The sequence below is a fragment of the Osmerus mordax genome, chromosome 7 (genome assembly GCF_038355195.1).
Source record: "Osmerus mordax isolate fOsmMor3 chromosome 7, fOsmMor3.pri, whole genome shotgun sequence".
NCBI classification, from domain to species: Eukaryota; Metazoa; Chordata; class Actinopteri; order Osmeriformes; family Osmeridae; genus Osmerus; species Osmerus mordax.
Genome location: NC_090056.1, coordinates 4,824,385 through 4,843,786, shown reverse-complemented (window position 1 = coordinate 4,843,786; position 19,402 = coordinate 4,824,385). Strand labels below are relative to the sequence as shown.

Sequence of the window (19,402 nt, the reverse complement as noted above, 5' to 3'; positions counted from 1 at the left end):
ATGTAATTTGCAGGTTGTTTGTACAAAGTTCAGATAAATGCAATTACCAATCTCACTGTTGTCCTTTTTTGGATAAAATGTGCTATGTTAGGAGGTTGGGGCGGAGACAGACATCTCCCTTCTATAAAATATGTTTAACCAAAAGTAATTTGAATAAATCCAAACTTTGGCTTCTAACTTTTGTACTCCATCTGCCTAATTAATTCCCTTCCCTTGTAGCACCACATGTTATTGAAATTGATGCAGAAGGGGAGGGAGCAGGAGAGGGGAGCAGGCTTAGATGAAACACCTGTCTGTTTACAAGTTGATACATATATATTTAGCAGCCGGTTTATTAGGTTCCCTGTTTAGCTAAATGAATTGCTCCTCGACAGTGAGTCATGGCCTTGGCTTGATGTATAGAGACCAACCAAACCTGGTTCCTGCTGCGTCATGAAGGCAGTCCACATGGACCCATCCTGGTGTAAACAGTACCAGCTGCTGCCAGTGGTGTAACGGTCTTCCTGGCACACGTAAGGTCCCTTGATACGAACTGAGCAATGACTGAACGCCAAAGCATTCTGAATATAGTTGCTGACCATGTGCATCCCTTCATGTCTACTGAACATCTAATCTCAGAATGGTTCCAAGTATCAGCATCTGGACATGGACAGACTGCACGAGTTATACCCCAACCCAAGGGAATCTTTACGACAAGCTGGAATGGAATGGTTCCCCAACATGAATGTCCCCGAACATCAGGCTCACAGTGAGGAGGTATTTCTGTAGCGTTCCTTGTGCTCACTATATCAGGGGTTTGAATCCTGCTTCGCCTGAGGAAGTAAAGGTCCCTCCTGCGATGCTGTGCCGGCTATGCTACAATCTCTGGTAGGAGTCCCACACCCCCTGCTGGTTCCACTCCTGCTCTGCTGCGTCAACAGTCTTGTGGGTTCACTCGCTTTGGAGAAGAGGGTCGGCTAAATGAATACATGCAAGTGACATGCGAGATCACTCATGGGTTGATATAACATGTTGTTCAGTCTTGTACTGCCATGGACATGAGACCCGAAGGAAAATTGATAGGAGATATTAGCACATCTAGTTGTCTGAATGCAAACTGAGATCATAAATGGTGGTGTTAGATGTATGTCAATGTAGCTATGCATCAAAACCAGGCCGCTAATACATATAGGGAAGTACTAAATGGAAGACAAACAAATGCAACTCAAACTGTCCAAATATCAGCTTTTTTTTTTTATCTTAAAGTGAATTTATGCTACAATGTATAGCAGTGGAATTTACAGAGTGGTGTTGCCAATCCCAAACACTGGCATGTCATTTTTCGGTTTCCTTTACTCCAAGTATTCTTCAGCATGTGAACATCAACGATGGTACAACACGGATTTCATCCTAAGCTCTACATCAAAGAACGTAATGGCCAATTTGGTACCCTTAAACAATTTAATGTTTTACCAATGAAACATAAACTTACACCAACATCATTCAACAACTGTGACAGTATAAAAGCCGTTATCCCAGCAACATATCAATCATGTAATTGATAAATATAAAATAAGATAAATAGACACAAAAAAAGGAAATTTTCCCCTCATCCCCACATTCATTGGTGGCATTCCCTGTGGTTCACATTATAACGTGTCAAAGACCCTAACAAATCCATTTGTAGACTTTACAGAGATAATTCCTAAATAGTATAGTATAGTAAAAAGTATTTGCAGAGGCACAAAAAAATTTGAAACTTCGATTGAAAGTGCTTTAATATTGCCTCACTAGAGAAATATCTTTCTCAATATTTTAGTAATATTTCCTTCAAAACAAAACATTTTCGAACTAAGGAGCTACATGGTGCAAAGAACGCTAAGCCCTGCCATTAAAGCATGTCGTGAACCAGCACCAGATCAGTTCTATCACACATGAAGCACAACGCTCCTGATGGAGCAGGGGTCTCCCTTCAAATTAAAATGATCTTGTGACAGCGCAGGACAGGGGATCACCAGTTCCCCTCTCCCAAACAAGTAGCTAGTTGCAGTGTTATTACATGGCACAAGAGCAGCTTCTATTCCAGATTCAGTGGTTCCCAAGCCACTCCATATTCTGTGAAGGCCCCTGGTTGGCTCAGGAGAAACTCTCTGTTTCTGTGTAGTGGGCTGGGGTGGTCATGGTAGTGGTGTACGGTCAAGTGAAGTGGTACATTTCAGTGTGGGCACTTGTGGTGTCTGGTCACTCTTCCACACACAGAGAAAGTACAGTGGTCCTCTTCTGAAACTTTTTGTCTGGTCCCAGATGCACACGCTGAGCCCGCCGGTGGCTGTGCTGGTCCGACCGTCTTCAGAGGAGCTCGGCTTCATCTTCGTCGTCCTCCGATCCCGACGGACCCTGTCGGACTTCCTCGTACCATTTATTGGTCAGTGTCTTCATCTGGATTCGACCGTGCAGGAGGTCCTGAAACAACCAAGTTGTATGCATTTTAGTCCCTATGTCGTGAGGTTTGGGACCGTAGAACAGGAAGCCGTTCCCTGTCTGTCAGGAAAATGCCTTCCTCCCTCCCCCATAGCTGGTGGGCCAGTGTGAAGGTTTGTGTGCTATACACATAAAAAGGTAGCCCGTTTTCCCTTTAAGCAAATTAGGCAATTTATTTGTTGATGGTAGTACCAAAATTTCAAATATTGCCATACCACTAGCGAATTTTATGAAAAATAAGTTTTTGTGCTTACTGCATAGTATGAAAAAAAAAGAAGCCTATAGTTGTTGTATTCTAGTGTGTCAGAGATTGTATCACACCTGCTAGTGGTGTGTGGTCACTGTTCAAACGCACAGTGAAGGTCTCCACCCAGGATGTTGGGCAGAGATCAGGAGGTCATCACTGTTGACCGCTACACCTGGGCCCGGTGTGTCCTCATAGCTGCTGTTCCTCATCCCACATGGAGACCTCTCTCATCAGCTCTTGTTTAGCTGGGGCTTTTTAACATTCGTTAATGCACCCTGTAATGTTAAACTTTGACTACCCGTTCCACCGACACCGCTAACCAGCGGACGGACACCACCTCCTCGTATCTAATACTTTTCTTTAGTCATGTGATAAGTTATTCACTAAACGTTCTGTGTGGTCTCTGTCTCGTCGCGGCCTTTGAGACCGGTTTTCGACAAAGCACATACACGCACACTTGCCAAAGCGGCGCAAAGGGAACGGCGGTAAAGGATCGGGAATCCGAAAGGCAACGATTGAAAGTGGAACGCAGAGACTTTCCCCCGCGAGTGGAAGACGAGGTGGTGTGTGGTGGCGCGCGACATGCGAGGGGCTCCCGCACGCCGCGCCGTACCTCCTGGGTGAGGCGGCGGGTGAAGAAGGGGTTGAGGTACTTGGCATCCAGCCACATGAAGCCCTTCAGGTCCTGCCTCTGGTAGATGTGCGCCTCGTACTCCTCCTCCGTCAGCTCCGACAGGTGCTCTGACTCGATGGCGTTGCCCTGGGGAGAGGGGGAGGGGAGGAGGGTGGGGAGGAGGCAACCAGAAGAGAAACGAAAGCGGGAGACAGCCGAGGTTGGATGGGAATCGACAGGGCACAGTACGGGGTAGGATGAGATTGAACCACAAACAGGGAGGGAGGGCAAAGGGAATTGGAGGAGGAGGAGGAGGGGGAGCCGGGACAGAAAGAGAGAAAGATCACAACAACAAAGGGGGAAAGAGGACAAGAGACAGATGAGGTTTTTCTGTAGACTGTTGTCTGCAACTCTAAGTTTGGAACACATCAAAGACATTCGGTTCTCTCTCTCTCTCTCTCTCTCTCTCTCTCCTCCCCCCCCCCTGCAGATACACACACATGCAAACACACACACAGACAGGCACACACACATGGATCTGACTGAGGGTTGTCAAAGGAGCATCATTCTTCAGGAAGATCGGAGCTACCTCACAGAGCTCTTCCAAGAAGACCACACAAAATATCCTCATCTACAGGAAAACTGTACATGCCTGTGTGTCTAGAGAAGCGTTTTTAAGATAAAGAAGTCGCTGAATTCTGAAGGTTTTGTCACGCCTTAAATTCATCTGAACCTGGTGCACTGGTTCACACGATGTCACATTACACAGTTTTCTCAACATATTATATGATTATATCCTTATTTATTTGCAGTATACTCGTCTAGTATGCAGTATATCTATCCTACATCTGACCCAGCAATGCATACCATCAGATGTTTACAGTATTTATACAGACATTGTTATATTCCAAAGCTGTTGCTTCATATATTTCCATAGTAATGGCTGCTGTTGTATGTCTTCATCTTTAGCTGTTCCTACCTGTAACCCGAACCCTCCCATTTCCTTCAAATGAATGAAGGGGAAATAAATTGGCTTGAGTGTGCAACACAGCCTAAACACCCCTCAGACAGCCAGACAGAGTCTATGCAGAAATAGCTCTGCGTGTCACAAAACTTTTACAACTACCAGAGTGAAACTACCAGCAGGTCCTCGATGTCGAGGGGTCTCGTCTGTGTGTCCATAAACTTTGTACAAGTTCAAAAATGGCAAGCATGAGCAGGTAGTATCACGCATAGGTATGTGTGTTCATAAAAACTGTTGGCCTAATAATCCCCCCCCCCCCCCCCCACACACACACACACACACACGCACCTCTCGAGTTGTGTCTGATGCAAGCAAAAGTAAACCCTTTGATTTGCCTCTCATATGGAAAGCACGGGGAGATGCATGGCAAGGATTTGGAAAGACAATAGAGAGGGAGACAGAGAGAGAGGGAAAGACGAAAGGATAATGGGAAGAGTGAAAGCAGAGAGGAGGTTGTGCAGAGCGAGAGGACCTCGCCGTCCAAACGTTTCTCTCTCACCATTTTCTCCGTCTTGCTGAGGTTGATGTCTTTCTTGCTTTTGCGCCGCGATTGGCTCTCCTCAATGTCCATGATGCGGATAAGGGGCATGGTCCCGCCTCCCATGAGGAGGATCGTGAAGAGGACGATGACGATAGTGGTGGTGCCAATCAACTGCCGCTTTTCAATGGGCTCCAGGCCCAAGTGGAGGCTCAGGGCATAGGGAATGGCACCTCGCAGGCCTGACAGAAAGGCGGAGTGGCCGAGAATATGGAGGGATGGAGAGGAGAGAGAGCGAGTCAGCTAGACAGGTAAGACAGTATTTGGTCCAGTGACTCTGGTCAAGTCCTTGAGATTGCTGGAGAGAAACGTGAACGGCAAAATATATAACACACGGGATCAGAAGAGAGACACAACTGTGAAGTCACGTATCAGAGGATGAATATTGCCCTTCAAAACCACTTTATTTTAATGCGTCATGGAAACTTGTCTCTGTTTTGGCCATCATCACTCCAGCAAATCCCAGAAACTCCCAGAAACCTGTTCTTACCACTGAACCACATGATAAACATCATCTTGGGCGTGATCTTGTGGTCTCGGAAGAAGTTGAGCATGAAGGAGAGAGGGAAGATGTTCACAGCCCGACCCAGCAGCACCAGGACCTACACAGGGTCAAGGACAGGGACATTAACTCACATACGGAATGCACGAATACAACACTAAATGTTGTTGTTGTCATGACAGTCCCTTAAACAAATCCAGCCGTCTTAATTTGTGTATAAAATGTCAACTTCAAAGTTGCAATGACAGAACATGAACGTTATGAACACACAGCTGTTTGTTTTGGTTACACTGCTGGTCTAGTGAATAAATGGAACTGTGTTTGGGCAGGTTTGCAAGGCAAAAAGCATAATGCCTTTTTTGAGACTTCTGTGGTGTTCATCTTTACAATCTCTGGACATTTGGGAAAGACGACTACGTGATAACAGCTTTTCCTCGTATTGTAGTTGTTTTCCAAATTCACAAGCCTTTGCCAGAAGCTTGAGAAAAAATGACAGATGAAATGTACTTACTATGCACCAGACAACAAAGGACAGCTCAAACTTGTGAGGAAAACTAAAAATGGAGAGGCCCAAGAAGGCAAACACACATGTCTCTGTAATGAAAGAGAGAAAGAAATATATAGAGAAAGATAAAAATAGAGAGAGAAAGAGAGAGACAGAAACACAACAATGCAGGCTTCAGAATACAGGCAGTTTAGAGGATACTTGGGGTGTTTTTGAAAATGTGGAAGTAAAATATGAGCATAATAGTATGTGAGACTGTGTGGGATACTGACCACACATAAAGGCCACAGAGCGGAGGGTTTGCTGCATCAGGATCTGGGTGATGGGAGACAGGTTGTGATGTGTGTAGTGCGACATCACAATCCCTGAAAAGAGGATGGACATGATACCTGCAAGGAGAGGGGAAAGGAGAGAAGTCAGCAAGGGAGGACTGAACGTGAGGACTTGTTCCTAACCGGGTGTGTTGTTGTGTACGGTGTTTCCTTGGGGACATGGCATTTGTGTGTGTGCGCGCGCGAGTGTGCGTGTGTGACAAACCCACCAGACAGTTTGATCCCCTCAGCGAGTCCGTAGGGCAGGTAGGCAAAGATGATCATCATTCCAAACTCCAGAGACGGAGTCTTCCTTAGGTCAAAGTGCTTAAGAGACTGGGGAAATAGTTAAGGTAGGCTAACCGCTAACAACCACACAGGAATATCTCTCTCTCTCTCATTATGGAGGTACAGGAGAGCTCTCATATTAAAGTTTGTTTTCTACTTATCTCTGGCGAGTGCGCCCTGTTATTTTGAGAATGATTTCATACACAGCAGTCTACATAAGCCTAAACTCCTGATAACCACACATCTGTACTGGAACTTTCTAGGAAGGTTCAACACGGCCACAAGGAGGATACGATGGCGGAGATGAGTCCTGTGAGGGTTCCGAGGGCAGCAGAACCGAAGAACATCTTGAGGAAGTATCCTAGCGCCTGCACAAACGTCTCCCAGCCCGTGGCCAAGTTATCTGAACGGGCAAATCCCTCTGCAGTGCTTCAGGGGAGAAAGGAGAGACTTGAGGGTCTTGCAGTGTAAGCACATGTACAGTTGATCGAACTGTCTCACTATGTGCTACCTCCATCTTGCACTAGAGTGCAGTGTCGCTCCATTGGCTGGTTGGTCACCTGTTCTCGTGTGCGTGTGTACAGTATGTGTGTGTGTGTGTGTGTGCATGCACAGGTACTTACAAATTAGAACAAACATGATAAAAAGCAGGCCAGCATCACCTACATTAGAATGGTGCGACACTACAGCACATCTAGGACAGTTCCTCTCGGTGTTAAAACACAGACAAGGAAACATATCACGACGCACACTTGACAGTATGCATTTCCTATTTGATCACCGGTTTGATTCCAATGCTAGTACACGCCTTATAAAACAGCTACTGATTTGACTGATTGAGTGTTTAGTTAAAAGCAGAGTAGACAATGTTGTTGAGAAACACTTTTTGTCTTGTTTGCTGAAATAAACTTCACATGCTGATAGCAACCAAAAAAATCTAAAGGTTCAACAGTAAAATGAAATCAATCCGATATCTGTGGGTATCGCAGGACTGTAATCAACACAATCAATCATTAATGTCGGACCGGCACTAATGATTAGACGGCATTTGGACCAAATGCAATGATTAGACAGGCTACTTGTCTGTCTGTCTACCATCAGGCAGTTATCAGGCAGCACGTTCATGCGTTTTGGTCAAGTGGCTTTTAAAGGAAGGGGGTGGAATATTTAGGTTGAAATTCTAAATTGCTAGGTTTGCAAAAACCTGTGTACCCTGCCTTTAATGTAGACGTCAGGAGCTATGTCAAGGTGGGATGGTTACTTATGCTTTTACTCCGCGCTTAAACCTGGATTACTTGAAGAGGGTTTAGCCCCAGACACAGACAGGTCATCACATGCATTGTCAATGTGAAAATCAACGACCCGTTAAGCACACAGGATCAACTTTTGTGATGTTTCCTTTTAACTTCGGCACATGGAGGGTTCGAGTAGTCAGGCTACGGATTGACTTTAGGAAGGAGCAATGGCGCTTTGGTACCACTTTGTTCTATGTCAAAACATCAGTGAAATGAATCATGAATTGATTCATGAATCCACCATTGATTCGGTTTGAAATATCTCTGCATGCAAATAACAGTTCAAAATCAAAAGTTGACAAAATGTCTATGTGTGACACAGAGGGTGCAAAACCTTTTTCACCTGTACTGAAACTGGGTTTCAGTACGGTGTTTCCCCTTGCAGGGAGTCAGTTAAAAACACAGACTCATCAGAAACAGCCACCACTGTCTGCTTTGATTGAGGAAATTAAACTGCCGCACAGGGATCACCAAGAACCATTAGCAAATTCCGGCCTCCAACCGACCCGGGTAACCTATGTGACGTCTAAATCTAGCAGCCTAATTACTCATACGAGCTGGGGACCGGCTGGGCCCTCCCCGGACGCAAATATTGTCAATATCAAATACCTGGCAGATCACTCCTAAATAATTCATTATTACCTGGCCTGCCTCCTGTGGGTTGGATCAGAGTGTGGTGTGGTTATCTCTGCATGGCAGGGTCGCAACACTGCTCTGCAGGTTGGGCTCTGGCATGTGCCATATTAGCACGTCATGTAATGCGAGAAGACAAAGTGTGGCTTTCCAGGAAAGGGGCTCCGGTTATGGTGCTAACCGGCTGAGCAACACCCAGTAAACTCCTATCTATAATTCATGGGTTCATTTACTCTTCCGGGACGAGGTGACATGTGAGATCACTACACACACATTAGCCTGGGCGTGACATGCATGGAGACAAGAGAGGAAACACAGAATGAAAAAGAGGGGGGGGGGGGGGGAGAGAGAAAGAGAGTCAGGTGAGATTGAGAGATTAGAGGAGAGGAGGACAGATACAACAAATATATGGAACCAATAACAGCCGAGCTGCCACAGAACCAGTCTGTCAAGAACGAGTGTGTCTGTGTGTGGGTGCGTGTGTGTCTGTGAATCTCTCTCATTAGGACAATAAAGTAAACACTTCACATCATGTTACTGAACATCATTTACAGCACACACAAGTTCCCCATCATAAGACCCTTATCTTTTACACTTGACTGATGAACTTTGTTTCTACGGTCTGTTTGTTCCTCTGGTATGTGTTTAAGGAAGGGTTCTGGGAAATATGTGTCACTCGTTTTTTTTTGGTCCTGGTGTGCCATTATCTTAAAGCAGACAGGAGACAATATTTTACATTACTGAACATCATCGGAGCTCAGCTGACCTTAACAAGAATGCGTGTGTGCATGTTGTTCCGCATGTCCCCCTTACACTGCAGTCGCCCTGACTTGAACCGAAACTAATCACATCATTCCGTGGATGACACAAGGGTGGAACACCAGGCGGAGTGTTCCAGAGAGGACGGCGTACTTGGTGAGCACGATGGACACAGCGTCGTTAAGGATGCTCTCTCCAAACACCAGCATGTTGAGCACAGGGTCAACATTGAGAGCGTTGAAGATGGCGATGGTTGCCACGGGGTCCACGGCTGAGATGAGGGAACCAAAAGCAAAACTGCAGATAGAGAGAGAGAGAGAGTGAGAGAGAGAGTAAGAGGGAGGGAGGGAGAGAGAGAGAGTAAGAGAGAGAGAGGGAGAGAGTAAGAGAGAGAGAGAGAGAGAGAGAGAGAGAGAGTAAGAGAGAGAGAGAGAGAGAGGGGGGGGGAAGGGATGAAGAGAAGAGATTGTGGTTGACAGTTAAGAGACTTAACAGACCATATTAAGAGAAATACTTCCTTACGGAAAATGCAACTTGGTGGTTTTCTCTGTGGATGGAGCTATGGTTAGGCATTACGCCAGTCAAGTTAGTGTAACTGTGTAAATGTGCAATCCTTAACCTTAACCTTGGGGTTACAAATACACTCACCAACTGCCTGAGTGAATCTTCTCCACTCTGTACAGTACGGTGGGAAGTTAGTCAGATCCAACTCACCTGTCTGTCATGCTCATCTTGTAGATGACATCAGCCTGTGATAACGACAGGAAGACGGTTGGGAGAATCAACAGTCCTGTTTTCCTGAGCAACAGTAATACCATATTGCTGTGCAATGTTCCGGTTTGCAAAACATCAAACGCCACATTTTGTGCAACACTATGTTGCACATCCAAAGGAGAACTCATTTAAATTTGTTGACCTGCAACACTTCGCAATGATAAAACTACTACGTTTCAATGAACAAATGCTACCAAAAACATAAATTCTTAATGAGGTGCTTGTGTTCTCAGAATTTCTAGTTCGAGTTTCTGCTGTGTCATGTTGCATGACAAGCAGAACCCTCACCTGTCCCAGGAAGTAGATTCCACCTCCCACGATGAAGGCCGAGATGGCTGTGCCAATAACAGCAAACAAGGTGATGGAGCCAATGTTCTGGAAAAAGTTCCCCTGACCCCCACACACGCATAACGATCTTCATTAAACACGGCAACACATCTGCAGTTTAGCATTAAGTCCAAAAATTAATCAACAACCATTTACTAGAGCGTGGTTTCACCATCAAGCCCATTTACAAGATGAATGTGTCCATCTCTGTCAATGAAAGCAAACCGAATTTCTCACATAAAATAATACCGGATGTAGGACGATGCCTAGTTTTAATGATAGGAATGATAATGTATGACAGGGAATGTCATAACCACCACAATCTATGTACAGAGCAATGTTTGAACAATGTTCCATTAGCAACCAAAACACACCCAAACAAACATACACACCTTGTGCAGTGAGTATCCAGACTCAAAGATGATGGGTGGCAGGAGCAGCAGGAAGAACATATTTGGTCGAAACATTTCCTCTTCCTGTCAAATCAGATGCGACAAATAAACACTGGTCAAATAAGGCCAACACAGTGCCTGTCCTATGTTCTACATGGCCTGCAAGGTAGTTACAGACATAAATCAGCGGAAACATAAATGGTCCTGAATGAGAAATCCTTCTTTGACAGTTGTTTTTTTCATTTCTGATAGAATGAGGGACGTGGGTCCTGATGACTGGCAGGCGGACTGTGTGGTAACAAGAGGCAAAGTGTGTTCCTCACATGCCCCTGGTGGTTCCTTCTTCAGTGAGGCCAGAAGAAAAGGAACACGCTTGGCGTCATTAGCATATGGAATCTTTCCCACAACACGAAATGACAGTGTAATTTAGGAACCACTCTGCCTATAGGTTATAGGCAATGGATGCGCCACCAAATTCATATCGTTACTATAACTAACCCTTTTCTATATACTTTTTCAAGGGCGATTCCTCCGTACGTGTGGCTAGAAAGTCTAAGTTGAGATGAGCTTTTATTCTTGTCCCTAATTGGCTGGAACAAGAAACAACAGAAACTGCATCCTTCTGCTGTATTCAAAAAGCTAAAAAAAAATAAAGAAAAACACTTGGTGCTCCTCGAACTTCAAGTAGGTAGAGTTTCAAACTAAAGCTTGACTCACAATGTACAGTACACATGCCTAAAACACTCTTCCAAACCTACGTTAGTGAGATGCAGTGCACACATAATTACCATATCATATTTACATGGAACACTTGGTCTCATCGTGCACACAGTACTCTCCAGTTATCTTCCATTTCTGATCATATTCGAAACATAATGGCATGATTGTTGCCCCTCAGTTCAACTGGCTAAGTTCCAGAACATGGCATAGGCATCATGTGCCACAGCGTTACGCTCTGTTGCACCCTACAGTATGTTACTGTGTGTGTGTGCGTGTGTGTGCATTTATGTATACATGTATGTATGTATGTATGTGTGTCTATTGTATGACTATTGCACTGGAAATGAAATATCCTATGTGCATATATTTACATGATTATATGTGTCATACACCTTGGCCTATTTGGTAAATAGTGACCGTTTCTCCACTCCTATACAACTATTGTGAGAATATGTGTGTCTGTGTGTTTGACTCACATGCCCATGTGGATGACAGGACTATTTCTGGGCCCTGTTTGAGACTGACATCATATCAGTCATCCTCCAGAGATAGAGGAGGGCAGGCCTGTGTCTCATGTTACATTATTTTACCCAGGCCAGTCAACAATCTTGTTTGTTTTCTTGGTGGCCATGATGTTGTGGCCCTCCTCCCCACGGGGTTGGGGAAATGTTTGATTTTCCAGCTAGCTCCGTTAGTGGTGAAGGAGTTGGCTAAGGCGAACGCTATCGATTGGTTATGGCAGATCCAGAGTGGCTCTGGGCAGATCCAATAGTCTTAGACTTCAACAGAGTATCCGCCTTCAAGGAAGTTAACGATTATCAATGGAGCAATCCCAGACTCTCTGTACAAATGAAATGTACGAGAGACTGGTTAGGACCAGGCTAAGGGATAACACCTTATGAACACAGGCAAAAAGCACCAAGAGTTGCTTTTATTCAGCAGGTTCACTTTCTAAAAGATAAGAGTATCTAAGGCTCAGGGTAGGCTGTAGGCTAGCCTGGGATCTTGAATACTGGTGCTTGCAGGCTTTAGATAAACTATTACCAGGAACCCTTTTCCAGTCATCAGCTAAAAATCAGGGGTGTCAAACCCTGGTCCTCGAGGGCCGCTGTCCTGCATGTTTTAGATGTTTCCCTGATCCAGCTCACCTGATTCGAATGAATGGTCGTTATAACAACACATTTAATTGAATCAAGTGTGTTGGAGAAGGGAAACATCTAAAACATGCAGGACAGCAGCCCTCTGGGACCAGGGTTTGACACCCCTGAGCTAAATCATGTGACCTCTAGCCATTGGTGCGAGGCAGCGGAAGAGGTAAAAGGTCATCCAAAAAAAATTTCTCCCTCAGACACAGGAAATCAGACAACCATGCTCGAATTCCCTCTGACATGAATGGTATTTCTGCATGCATGAGCATGTAGCGAGCAGATGTGTAATTATCCAAAAGGTGAGGCTCACTCAAGTCCAGATTCATGCACACTGCACAACACACTGACTGACTTTTTCTGACATCGAAACCGGTCCAAACTAAAGGTATTAAAAGCGGAAGGGCCTGAAAACATCTCATCAAATTTGTTTATGTCAAAGCTTTAGCAATTCACATTATTTTGGTCATGCCACTAAAGCACCTGAAAGTGAATTGACAAGAAAAAGGAGAGACAATGTAAATGAATGAGAGGGGGAGAGAGAAAGAGAGAGAGAGAGAGAGAGAGAGAGCGAGAGAGAGCGAGAGAGAGAGAGAGAGAAGATACACAGGGGGGCTCCTATTAGATGAGGCAGGAGGAAGAGGTCCCTGTACGCTCAGAGTTGAGTCAGAGTGTAGTGACTTTAAGACAAAGGCAACAGTTCCCTGAAACCTCAATTAAATTCACCCTTAATCATCCTTTTCAAGAGAAAGCAGTGGCAATTCTGGGAATTGACTTCCTACAGTGACAAGTAAAACCGGAAGAGTGACCTCAGAGCTTCAAAGGCACGAGATGGAACAAGGACTCTTGTCCTTCGCTTTTCTTGTTTTGACGCCTTGCCTCTTACGCCTGTAACCAAATGATGTAGGCAAAACCTCATACATCTGTTTTCCCTCCGCGCCTTCAAGTGAAAGCATGTTCACGCCCACCCCACTTCACATATGAAGCTGATCAGCCAACTGTGTCAGTGCACATAGGAGAAATGAGATGAAATGGGATAGAGGAATGGAGGGAAGAAGGAAACAAATAGACCAGGGGCAGGGGTGGGTGCTAGGAACGCGGCACAAGAAGAAAGAGCTACAGTGACTATTATTGAAGATAGAGGTGGGAGGGGGAAGGAGAGAGAGGCAAGCCAAGGACAACAGGATGTCATAGCCCTGGGGCTTGTGTGAGGGCTGGGTGGTTAGCAATTAGCACCATTTCCAGGCTATTCCTGACTGCTAGGTCCACTGACTCAGTCTACTAGCTTTAGCAGCTAACCTTCAGGGGAGAGAGGCAGAAGTTAGAAATACACACAACTACAAATGCTGTTTAAATGGAAGGGTTGGGGGAAAAAGGTTAAAGCTTGTGAAAATCCCTCTAATCTACAAATGTAAACACAACAAAGGAACAAAGGAGAACATGCTTTGAGAGAAAACACTCAATTGGACTGAATGGCATTCTCCAGAATTCCGTTGGCAATTTCACAGGAAACCAATGTGACCAATAAGTCAACCACAAACTGTCCCAGTAGAAGAACAGATTACTGTACAAAGTCTGCACAGAAACCAAACGTTGCCAATGGCATAAGGACAGGTGGAGACTTTCAATCATATACACTTATCCATGCAGGAACATCGCCCGGGCACTGAGGCTACTTGTGCCAATCACTCAAACACAATGAATCCCTGTGAATAAGGACTGAGCTGGTACTGCTATGTTCATAGCAACACAAGCACACAAACGCACACACGCTGGAAGATAAGAGCTTTTGGACGATAAAGAACAAGGGGCCAGTGGACACAGGCTAGGGTTAAAAGGGGGCAGAGGGGCTCTGATTACTGGGCCAGATGACTCAGCACCACCCTGGGGTCCCGGGTCTCTGGGACAATGGCCCCTGTGTGCAGGAAACCCTGACACAACCTGTCTCTCTTCCCCCCTGTCCCCTCACTGGCAGCGGAATAGGAATGTTAATTAAAGGCTGTGAGAACTAAAGGATGGCTGAGGGACAGAAAGGCGAGAGAGAGAGAGAGAGAGAGAGAGAGAGAGAGAGAGAGAGAGAGAGAGAGAGAGCGCGAGCGATGAAAAAAACGAAACAGAGAAAAACAAGAGAAACTGAAAAGTGAAAGACCGTTCATTTCTGTTGCTATTACGCATCGGGCCACATTAACAATATGCCTACAGGTGTGTCTACTGCCTGTGTAGGCCTGGGAAGTTCTTCTCAGGTTACAGATTGTGTTACACTAACAGAGGGGCTGGATTCAGTGTGAAATGGGTCCCGAGCGTTTGTTAGGCCAACTCCTGTCCATGTACTATTCTGGAAAGTACCAGAGTGAACACAGTACTGTACCTTCCAGTTGGCGAGCTCCTGAAACTCAATGATCTTGATGAAGCCTCCCATGAGAATGCCTGTACAGGACAGAAGATCCACACAGAAACTGAAATCACCGTCATCACAAAAAAGAAAAGAAAAAAGAAAAATAAAGTTTATCCCTATCCTTGGTTGCCATGCCTCATGTTCATGTATTTGCAACGGACAACACAAAAGGAAATATGCTGGACAACACAGATTGGGTGGTGATTCCAGGGCACATCGCTTTGTGTTGGCTTTGCCAACTGTTGTATTTCTGAGATGGGAAATGATACACTTGAAAGACAAAGAAGCTATTGTCTTAGTAATGTCACCCACTATGGTGAGTCCCCTTGGGTAAAGGGTGAAAGAAGCTGGCTCTCCTATTCCATGACAACAAAAAAAGGTTTTAATTAAAGGGAGAAGAAAAGCGAAAAGGCTTGAAAAGGTCAAAGTGAGAGAGAGGGAGAGAGAGATAGCATGGGGGATGTGGATAAAGGGACGGAGGGAGGTGGATTGGAAGAAAAGCCAACAATTTATTGGGGAACGCGAGCTAGTTAAAGGTCAGGCGAGGGCAAGAGAGAGGTGGAAGACAGAGGGGAGGCAGAGAGCGAAGGAGAGGACGAGAGAGGAAGGGTGAAGGGAGGGAGGGAGGGAGGGAGGGAGGGAGGGAGGGAGGGAGGGAGGGAGGGAGGGAGGGAGGGAGGGAGGGAGGGAGGGAGGGAGGGAGGGAGGGAGGGAGGGAGGGAGGGAGGGAGGGAGGGAGGGAGGGAGGGAGGGAGGGAGGGAGGGGGAGGGAGGGAGTCTGCTTCCTGAATAACAAGTGAGGAGGAGAGTTATCTCTTCTGGGCAGAGGGCCGGTTAAGCCTGCACTCCCAACCCCAGACAAGAGAGCAGTCTTTGATGCATTATGCACAGAAGAGGAAACAGAAAAGGTCATGGGGTCAAGATGGATGTCTGGATGTGTGTGTGTGTGTGTGCACACGCACGTGTGTGTGTGTGTGTAAGTGTAGAAGCTATAGAGGCTGTAGGCTTTGGGCCAGTGAAACTTGAAACTGAAACATTCACCTGAAAACTGTATGACACCAATTCCAAGATAATAAACACTGCATTGCTTATTTTCTCACAACTGCCCCATATACGCAACACTCACTGTGTGAAAGTGGGGTTACCTAACCCTAACCGTTTCTGAGAGTCTAGAAATAAGGGAAGGATAAGGCAATCAGGAAAAACATGTACAATGGATGTGTAAACATTGTCTTTAGTCAACCCCAAGGCTGATTAAAGCAATACTCACCTAAGGACACCACAGCCACACTCTCTGGAAGGAAATGCAGTTTAAATTTGATGAGCAGGTGCACCAATATGATGCAGATACCTGAAAGACAGAACACACCCCCCAAGTGAGTAAGCGAAAACAACACCTCTCACACACACACACACACACACACACACACACACACATACCTCTCTCACACACACACACACACACACACACACTGAATCACTCAAAAACACTATTGTTCTAATCTATTGGTCACACAGTGTATCTGGAGCGTTCTCATGAACGGGTAATTCACATAAAGCAGGAAGTGATGTAGCAATTGTGGGTCACTTCAGTTTGCTGACTCACAAACTAAACATATGGTACATCTGCTACATCTGGTAGCAAAATGCTACCAGATGTACTAAAACATCCTGGTAATGGCATTCAGTAAGACTATACTATGTATAGGGATATACAATACCTTTTTTGGCATACTAAAGAGGATGAATATTAGGATGCAGACCACTGACTGGGCCACTGACTTGCCCCAACTCTAATCTTGCACATCTGATTCAAATAATAGTTGAGAAGTGAACTGAATCGGGCTAGTCCCAACTGGTGTTGGAGCGTACAGAAGTGTAGCTTTCCAGGATCGAGGTTGAAAAGGCATGGAAGAGCCAGACTAGCCTTCAACTTGTAGCTTTCGGTTTATTTGTCATTTGTAAACAGCACTAGGGAAGTGGAATTCCCGGTTATGAGCTTCTTATCTGTTTCTTAGTGGTATAACATAAATCCTATACAGTTCTAAATCCTAATTTCTACATGAATAATTCCAACGCAACTAAAACTGAACCACAATAGGCAGTTTTCTGGTGCTGGTTTCTGAGAGTGCCTTAGGGTCAGAGAAGGTCCCAGGAGACATGTCCTTCTTGTTAGCTAAAGTGCAGCCACATCCTTCTCTTTGCCCCTCCATTTCCTTTCCTTCCCTCCAATACCGGCTAATGGATGGACAGTGGCTCTTAAGTGGTGACATGTGATGGAGAACAGTCCTAAAGCTACCCACCGATGACCAGCAGGCTGAAGAATATGGTCATGCCGCTGGACTGCTCCTCTTCCTGGGCCTTGACCCCCGTCTGCACAGGGAGGATGGGCTTAGGGCTTGGGGGCACCGGGGTCGTCACCTTGACAACCGGAGTGGTGGCACGGTGGGTGTCATTTCCAGAAGTCTCTGTGTCATTCAACCTGCTTCATTAGAATGAGTTACATTTACATTTGTTCATTCAGCAGACACTTTTATGTATGCAAATAACAGGCTAAGTTTATCATGTATTCAAGGACTACGTGTGCACCGTTCTAACTGTAGGTCCTATTATACAGAGCTGTGCCGAGACACTGTCTGTGTTTACAAGACAGTGCAACGCCACCAGTGATAACAGCGTTATCAGATTAGTCTTGAGTGGTTATGATGATAATATATGTGACCGTTTCGGTTAGTTCAGAATCAGAATCAGGTTTGTTCGCCTGTGTACACAAACAAGTAATTTGCTTCGGTGAGAAGGTTATATAATAAAAGTACTTATCAGAGCACTCTGTAACAAATATACTGGAAGACACGAAACATAAATGTTGTTCAGCTGAGTGATAAGGATCCCACAACAGACCATGTCTTATATAGACTCACAGCATCTGGTCATTGTAAACAACAATCAATCTGTATAAACATTGAACACACTCTTCTCCACAATGGATGTCTTAACAGGAAACAGGTCTTACCTTTAACACATTCCCAAAAACTCAAGCCACCCAAACTTTGCGTCTCTAGATTTCCCTCCCTGGTCAGGCTACCCCCTCAAACAAACGTTCCCCTAAATAATTCAGCCCCTCTTAACCTAAGTCCTTTTCTGTTAAATGTAAGCTAGTCCCAGGATGTTCCTTAACAATGAACAAAGGAGATTACAATTCAACCACAATTAAAACACATTAATTTTGCATCCTAAAATTATATTACAATCCTCACATTAACTAGGATTCATTCATGACCACGATGACAGCAGGCAGATGACTGAAGGTCCCAAATTGAGAATAGATGATTTGACAGCTGTCACTTCCAGGACACTTGTAAACATGGAGCACGACGAAACAAGTTTGCACGAGCGTGTCCTTACCTGGTAAACAGTCCATCTCCCAGGTTCTGGTGGGCAGCAGATATATCGTCATCGTCTAATTGTGCATTTTTATTAATACTAGGTGTAAAGACGATCTGATCTTGATTTGCTGCAGCGACGTCTTGCTCATGCACTTCCAGCGACTCTTTCTCATCATTGTCCGCCGCGCACACATTCAAAAACATCACCAGAAGGCAAATCGCAAATGTAAACTTCATGCCTTTCATCATTAAAACTGTGCTTTTACACTGCAGTGCAATTATTCAGTAACAGAAAATACGAAAAAGTCCATGTCGACTGTATCCAATTTTAACGTGGGTCAGTACAACACGTACAGTTTCTCTTCCTGAATGTTGAACTTTTGGGATTTGTAGTTTTCTTGGTGACATCTCGCCTCCTGGTATAACAACAAAACAAATCCCACGACGTTTAAATGACAAATGTACTAGGCAATTAACTATATTATGAATACCAACTCGATTTGATTTATAATTGTATTGACACAGATATGCCATGCCAACAAAACCTTACACATTTTCACTTCAATACCCATGGTGCATAGGAAAAGCAGGATGTTGAAGGGAATTGTAGGTTTTAGACTAGTGGGCGTAGCCTTCATTGAGAGAGAACTAGTTCTACACGATGAAGTACAGAATATATCCTATTATAATTTTTTAAATATATATATATATATATATAGGCTATATATAACGCAAGTTGCACTGCAGTTATGTTCAACATGATTGGCAGTTAAGCCTACTCCACCCTCTAGGATTTAATTGTATTCAAATAGATGATAACTGTTAGTCATCTGGTGTTTGCCCCTCACTTGCAACATGTAACATAAAACCTAGGGGGATCCAAACTCGGTGTGGGTGTGCCTCCTGTTGTCGAGTTATAAGCTAATTGATGTTGTTGTCTATTTTTTTTTTTTTCAATTCTAATTGAATCTGTGGACCTCTCTTACTATCTAAATCGGTATTCAGTATTACCAAGAATGGTGCGCAAGTTTTCAATTTGGTAGCCTGTCTAATAATAAAGACATTGGCCTATTGATGAGGTTTCATCA

At 44.8% G+C, this 19,402-nt stretch overlaps 1 protein-coding gene across 3 annotated transcripts; it reads right to left on the bottom strand.

The window, feature by feature from the left end:
- Positions 1-1,278: 1,278 nt before the first annotated feature.
- slc9a8 (solute carrier family 9 member 8) lies at positions 1,279-18,657 on the bottom strand. 3 transcript variants are annotated; one of them, XM_067240704.1, is made up of 16 exons: positions 18,334-18,657; positions 17,232-17,413; positions 16,199-16,279; positions 14,902-14,960; positions 10,669-10,752; positions 10,238-10,339; positions 9,890-9,924; positions 9,329-9,472; positions 6,782-6,917; positions 6,431-6,536; positions 6,162-6,278; positions 5,896-5,978; positions 5,373-5,484; positions 4,844-5,064; positions 3,321-3,467; positions 1,279-2,442 (listed from the first exon to the last, which is right to left on the bottom strand). In XM_067240704.1, exons 1-16 carry the CDS (start codon positions 18,561-18,563, stop codon positions 2,329-2,331), a joined length of 1,953 nt encoding a protein of 650 aa, XP_067096805.1. In that variant the 5' UTR covers positions 18,564-18,657; the 3' UTR covers positions 1,279-2,328. The 3 variants fall into 3 exon arrangements, with proteins under 3 accessions (XP_067096805.1, XP_067096803.1, XP_067096804.1); XM_067240702.1 differs by having other exon boundaries at positions 1,279-3,467; XM_067240703.1 differs by having other exon boundaries at positions 1,279-3,467; positions 17,232-17,410.
- Positions 18,658-19,402: the final 745 nt, after the last annotated feature.